The following is a 6,951-nucleotide window of genomic DNA, read 5'->3' as shown; positions in this document are numbered from 1 at the left end:
CAATTTCTTCTCAAGGACCAATATTGATAAAAGTGAGTCTCACTGAACCTCTCTACATGCTTCTCCCCAGCACATAAATCTAGTCTGGATCTCATTCAATGCCCCTGCCCAGTTTGGTCACTCCCTTCTGCACCCCATAGTCTAGTGTGGGCTTTCCCTATATGCTACCACTCCTAGGTCCCTTCTTTTTACCCAGTGTACTCATATAGTCATACATTCCACAGTCTTCTCCAGTGTCTAACCTGTACCTACTCTATCTGCCACAACCCACAGGTGATTTCTCGATATCCAATCACTCTACCCAACCATATATCCAACATCTTTATTGTCTATCCCAGACCAACTATTATACCTGCCACCACTCAAGAGATCCCTTGTGTTTCTAATGTGTTTCCTGCCATTTTTTAATGTAGGCACTTGGTGTTATAAGCTTGCTTCTTGGATGGATCTAGAAAAAATATCTTAAGTGAGGTAATTCAAACCCAGAAAGGCAAGTATAATATGTACTTACATATAAGTGGCTTTTAGACATATAGCAGAGAAAAACCAGCCTACAATCCACAAACACAGAGAGGACCCAAAGAGAGACATACATGAATCTAAATAGGAAGGAGAAACTGACCAGCTCTCCTAATCTTGTAAATTGGGAGCATGAGGGTCACAGGGGTGGGTAGAAGAGGAGAGGGGAGGAAGGGACAGGAGTGAATAAAAATGATGAGGAGCAGAAGGAGGGAGAACATGAGAAAGAAAGTCAGGACCGTGAGGGGTGCGTTCACCCATGGAGACGGTGGGACAGAACTAATGGGAGATCACCAACTCCAGTTGGAATGGGACTGATGGAACATGAGACCAAACGGACTCTCTGAATGTGGCCGACGGTGGAGGCTGACTGAGAAGTCAAGGACAAAGGCGCTGGGCTTTGATTCTTCTGCATGGACAGGCTCTGTGGGAGCCTTCTCAGCTTGGTTGATCACCTTCCTGGACCTGGGGGGAGTTGGGAGGACCTTGGTCTTAACATAGAGTAGGGAACCCTGATGGCTCCTTGGCCTGGAGAGGGAGGGGAGGTATGGGTAGAAGGGAGGGGAGGGAAGGGGGAGGAGGAGGGGAGGAGATGGAAAATTTTTTAAAAAATAAACCATATAAAAATAAATAAATAAAATACAAAAATAAAAAATAAAGGTATCAAACATGAAAAATAAATAAAAATAAAAAAAATTTAAGTGCCCTAGAATTTAGTGCATAAATGTTTAGGATTGAAACATCCTCACAGTGAATTTTTCTCTTGATGAGTAGATAATGTCCTTCTTCATTTTTCTAATTAGTTTTGGTATAAAATGTATGTTATCAGATATTAAAGTTTCTTCTGCTGCTTGTTTCCTGGATCCATAATGATGACATATGATTATTGGATGCAGTAGAAATGTGGATCCTGCTTTTTCAACTAATTTGTCTGTCTTTTTATTGGGCAGTTGAGACCATTGAGAGTTATCATTGAGTAATATTTATTAAATCCTACTACTTTAGTTTGAGCATATGAATTTTTCCCCCTCTTTTTCAATTTACTCATCTGGGATTATTCTTTTCTATTATATTCTTGGATGTAGTTCACCACTTCAGACTAAAGTTTTCCTTCTAGTTCATTTGTAGAACTAAATTGGAAACTAGAAATTGTTAAAATTTGGGTTTTTTTTTGTCTTTCTCTCTGGATTGTGATTGATAGTTTTGCTGCATATAGTAGTCTGGGAGAGCAATTATTTTCTGGCAGAGTTTATAGACATCCATACAATACCTTCTGGCTTTTAGTGTCACCATTGAGAACTAAAGTATTATTCCAATAGCCTTGCCTTTATATATGACTTAATCGTTTTCAATTGCAGCCTTCAATATCCTTTCTTTTTATCATGTATCTAGCAATTTGATTATTATGTGTCATGAGAAATTCTTTTCTGGTTCTGTCTATTTAGTGTTTTGTCTGCTTCTTTTACCTTGCTGGGCACCTCCTTCTTCAAGTTAGAAAAACTTCCTTTAATAATTTTGTTAAAATTATTTTGCATACCTTTGATTTGGGTTTGATTTCTTTCTATCCCTATTCTTATTTGTAGACTTGGTCTTAACAGAGTATCACAGATTACCTGGAAGTTTTGTGTCTGTATTGTTTGTTTGCTTGCTTGTTTGATTAGTTTTACATTTGCTTTGATTGAATATTCATTTCTTCTACCTTGTCTTCAACACCTGAGGTTCTCTATTCCATGTCCTCTAATTTGTTGATAAGGTTTACTTCTGGAATCTCTATTAGATTTGTTAAATTTTTCAATGCTTGTTTTATTTCAGTGTGCACTTTCTTTAGTGATTCTATTTACACTTTTATATGTGGGTATCTTTTCATCATTTCATTCAACTGTTTCTTTGTGTATTCAGGGATTTACTCATATCTTCATTAAGGTCATTGAACATATTAATAGTTTGTATTGTGAAGTCTTTCAGCTATAGTGCCTTTCTCAGGACTTACTGTAATATTATTACTTGGTTCTGGTGGAGGCATATTGTCTTATCTGTTGACATATGTATTTTTATTCTGGGATCTAAGACTCTGATATGATATTTGGGACATTTCTTCATGGTAATATCTGGTTTGGCCTTTGTTGGGTGGGTGTTCTTTTCTTTGGGTTGTCCTTCATGTACCCTAGGAAATGTGGTGGCTGCTTTGACCATTTTAGGATGTATTTTTGCAAGTAAGTAGGTAGTGTACTGGAGAAGGCTAAGAAGAAAGACTGAGAAGACTGGAGAGAGCTAGGAAGAAACACTGAGATGGTCTTTGGCAGACCTAGAAGAAATTGGGTCTGTCCCAAAAATGTGGAGTCCTCAGAAAGTAGGAGTTAAATAAATAAGCCGGGCGGTGGTGGAGCATGCCTTTAATCCCAGCACTCGGGAGGCAGAGGCAGGCAGATCTCTGTGAGTTCGAGGCCAGCCTGGTCTACAAGAGCTAGTTCCAGGACAGGCTCTAAAAAAAAAAGCTGCAGAGAAACCCTGTCTCGAAAAAAACCAAAAAAAAAAAAAAAAAAGAAAAAGAAAAAGAAAGTAGGAGTTAAGAGTGTGTAGGAAGAACAGCTAATTTTCTTTGTCCACTTGAATAAGACCTAGGGTAATAAGTAAACCATAATTTCTAGATGAATCTGTCAGGGGATTTCTTTGTTAAGTGTGTTGCATATTTGAGTTGTTGGAATAAATAGTTATTTTACCTCAAAATATGTAGAGCCATCATTATGTCAACTGAGTACCTCAGTAAAAAGAAACTTGGAGAAAGGTTGAGTTCATTTTCCACCCATTATACTTATTGACCTTCTCCTCCCACTGGTATAAATCAATTTCAGGCCTTCATATTCAGACTATGTAACACTATTGGTTATAATCCTATCTAAACTTTGAGCTAAGCATGGGCTTTGTTGGTATCTATGGAGTAGACTGGAAATATGGATCTTATAAGTTCATTTTCATATGAAGTTCATATTCAAATTTGTAACCATGCAGCACTCATTTCATATTTGATATAATTATCTTTTCCTTGATAAAAAGGTAGATATAATTATATAATTGCAAGTTAATGTCTTCAAATAAATCTCACACAAAATGAACGCAAACAAAAAAGTAAAAATAATATATTTTAAGCAAATGGATGTCTTATACATAAACTATAAAAACTATACACCAAAATTGACTCCTTTGATAAATAATATTTTTGTAATTAATATAAACTCCTCATGCTAGCTACACTTAAATAATACCACAGAATCTAGCTAACTATTGTCACTGTCAACACCGTACCCAGAAAGTTAGCAAATGCCTCCTTCAAATACTTTTAATACTGATCTAACTCACTAAGCATGGGAAAGTAAAAGCAGATGATATGAATCTTGATATTCTCTTATTCAAATTTAAATAATTAATGTAAATATGTGGACACTTTACTTTGACTTACACATATTTATTTTATATAGAATTTTTGCAAAACATGATTTTTGAGCAGTAATTTTCTAAGTATGATTCCAAACCAACTTTATTAACATTGCTGAATTAGATACTATCAAAGTAGAGCAAGATAGGTTGTGCTTTCACAAGCTTTTTTTGACTTTTAATTCTTATTAAACATTCAAAGACTCTTTTAAAAGAGTCAGTTAGCAAATAAAATAAATCAATGATAGTCATTAAAGACACTCTTGAATAGGTGTTCAGCAGCAATCTGCATTAATAGGACATGATCCAAACTGATTTTTATCTCTATGTGTCTGAGCTGCCATTCTCTTCCCAGTGATCAAGTCCATGATCAAAAGAAGTTTGTGGAGGAAATTATTTATTTCAATTTACAGCTTATAGTTCATTGTCAAGTGAAGCAAAGGCAGGTACTGAAGCCAAGATTGTGGAGGGTACTGCTAACAGTCCTCTTTCCATAGCATCTCAGTTTACTTTCTTATATAGCTCTTAACCACCTATGTATGGGCAGCACCGTCATATGAGCTGGACACTTCCACAACATTCATCAGTCAGAAAAATGTCCCCAAAGGCCAATCAGATGGTAGAAATTCTGCAAATGAGCCTTTCTCTTTCTAAGTGACTCTGATTTCTTTTGAAAAAAACTACCTAGTGTACAATGATTGTTGATTTATTCCTAAATTGTAATGGTTTTCTTCTTTTTATAAGGAATAAGATAATTTTGACAATAATTTAAAAAGTAGAATGAAGAAAATATATGTGTACATGTACACAAAGAAAGAAAATCAATGAATCATTTTAAATAGCCAAGTTAATAAATTAATAAAATATTAGTAATAAATAAGATTCCCACTTTATTATTAATATTTCAAGTTCCTAGTCATACACTAGACACTCCTGTCTGTCACTGAAATACAAAACTGTATTTCAACCCAGATAAATGTGATATGAGCTTCCAACTTGAAAATAAAAATCACATTGAAGTCTTTTGCTAAGGGCTTACTCTCCTATAGCAGCTGAAGTCACAATGAAGAACATGAAAACCAGTTTCATGTGTTATTACATTTATTTTATCATAATATAATGTTTGATTATGTCTTTGCATGATTGAAAATACACATAAAAATATTAGAGAGAAATAGACCTTTACATATTAATTCATTAAAGTCCTAGAACAGGTACAATTGGAAAGTACATGAAACTATATGAACAAAATTAAGCCAATACATGTTTGTGATATTTTGATAAACAGACAACAGATAGAAACATGGAACCTAAACATTTTTCTTTAGGAATTTTGACAGTGAATCTTTGATTTGCTTGTTTCTCAGACTGTAGATAATTGGATTCATCACAGGGATTATGACAGTGTAGAATACAGAGTCCATCATGTCTTCATCCTGCCCTTTTTGAGATGCAGGAAGCAGATACATGAAGAGAAGAGAGCCATAGTATAAAGACACAGATAAGAGATGGGCTCCACAGGTGGAAAATGCTTTCTTTATGCCTCTGGCAGATTTCTTTTTTAAGACTGTACACAGAACAAGTGTGTATGAGCCTAAAATAGTTGAAATAGTGAATACTTGTATTGACCCAGAAAAAATAAAAACAATTAGGTAATTAAGAGAAGGGTCAGTACAGGAAATCTTTAACAGTGGCATAACATCACAGTAAAAGTGATGTATTGTGTTGGAATTACAGAAGGTTAATCTGAATAACATGCCTTCATGAATTGAAGCATGAAGGATTCCAGTTACAAAGGTCAAGACTAGCAGACGTACACACAGTCTGTTTGTCATCATCATTGGGTAGAGTAAAGGCTTGCATATGGCTGCATAACGATCATAGGCCATTGCTGCCAAAAGAAAGCATTCCATGGTTGCACACATTACAAATGAAAAAAACTGTATCATGCATTCAGAAAGAGAGACCAATTTACTCTTAGTTATGAAGGTGAGAAGCATTTTTGGTGTCACTGTGGATGATAACCAAGTATCCACAAGTGCTAAACTCCCTAGAAATAAGTACATGGGGATGTGAAGGCCAGGGTCGTTCCAGATGAGAGCGATCAGACCAAGGTTCCCCACAATGGTGATGAGATAGATCACCAAGAAGAGCAGGAACAGGGGGATTTTCCACTGTGGCAGATGAGTGAGTCCTGTGAGAACAAACTGTGTCAGCACTGTTGCATTCTCTGTTCCCATGTCCTCACTGGATGTCCCTGAGATGAAAGGCAGCAAATTTCAAATAGTATTCACTAAAGACTTGTAAATTAAATTTTTCTAATGTACTTGAAATACAGCCATATATTTGTCAGAATGACCTTTAAATTTTGTGCAGTTTGAATATAATAAATGGAAACTATTCCTAAAATTTAAGAAATAATTTCAGTTCACTAATATAATTTTAAAATGTAAACTTTTCTTTGACCTCTATACATGCACCATTGCCATTACACCCATGCCAGCACACACACACCATGCACACATATGTCCACATACAAATGAAGAAATACATTTTTAAATATAAAATAAATTGGTGAACAAGCATCAGAACACAAGCTAGAAGCCTTATGTTAAAAAACAAGCAAACAAACAAAAAAACAAAACAGGTTTTTTTTTTTTTCTAGAACCCAGACATAGCGTGAGTGTTGAAAGTGTTGGTTAATCTTCCGGAGTTGGTAATGTAATCAAGCAGGGTGTGGCATCATCATGCTCGCTCTATTATATAGTCTTAAGAATGGAAAACAACAGCAAAAACCCATCTTCACCACACTGAACACATTTCTGATTCAAAAGCAAACCCACATTTTAGTATTCATTGACATTTGAAAGTAATGTCCTGCTTTGAAATTCAGAAACACAACTTTAAAAAGAAATCCTACACTGTCAGAATTGAAAAATTAACCTGAGTAAACCACTTGAGTTTTGTCAATTTTAATTCTTGCCATACATATATGTTATT

The 6,951-nt window shown here is 35.3% G+C and overlaps 1 protein-coding gene across 1 annotated transcript; it reads right to left on the bottom strand.

The window, feature by feature from the left end:
• Positions 1–5,261: 5,261 nt before the first annotated feature.
• LOC119825315 (olfactory receptor 187-like) lies at positions 5,262–6,191 on the bottom strand. The gene has a single exon (XM_038346117.1). The coding sequence runs from the start codon at positions 6,189–6,191 to the stop codon at positions 5,262–5,264; it is 930 nt and encodes a 309-aa protein (XP_038202045.1).
• Between the last annotated feature and the right edge of the window lie 760 nt (positions 6,192–6,951).

The sequence above is a fragment of the Arvicola amphibius genome, chromosome 10 (genome assembly GCF_903992535.2).
Source record: "Arvicola amphibius chromosome 10, mArvAmp1.2, whole genome shotgun sequence".
Lineage (NCBI taxonomy): Eukaryota > Metazoa > Chordata > Mammalia > Rodentia > Cricetidae > Arvicola > Arvicola amphibius.
This window is presented reverse-complemented; position numbering and strand designations above follow the sequence as displayed.

Coding starts and splice junctions, on each gene's coding strand:
- LOC119825315 (XM_038346117.1), bottom strand. CDS start 6,191: ATGGGAACAGAGAATGCAACAGTGCTGACACAGTTTGTTCTCACAGGA.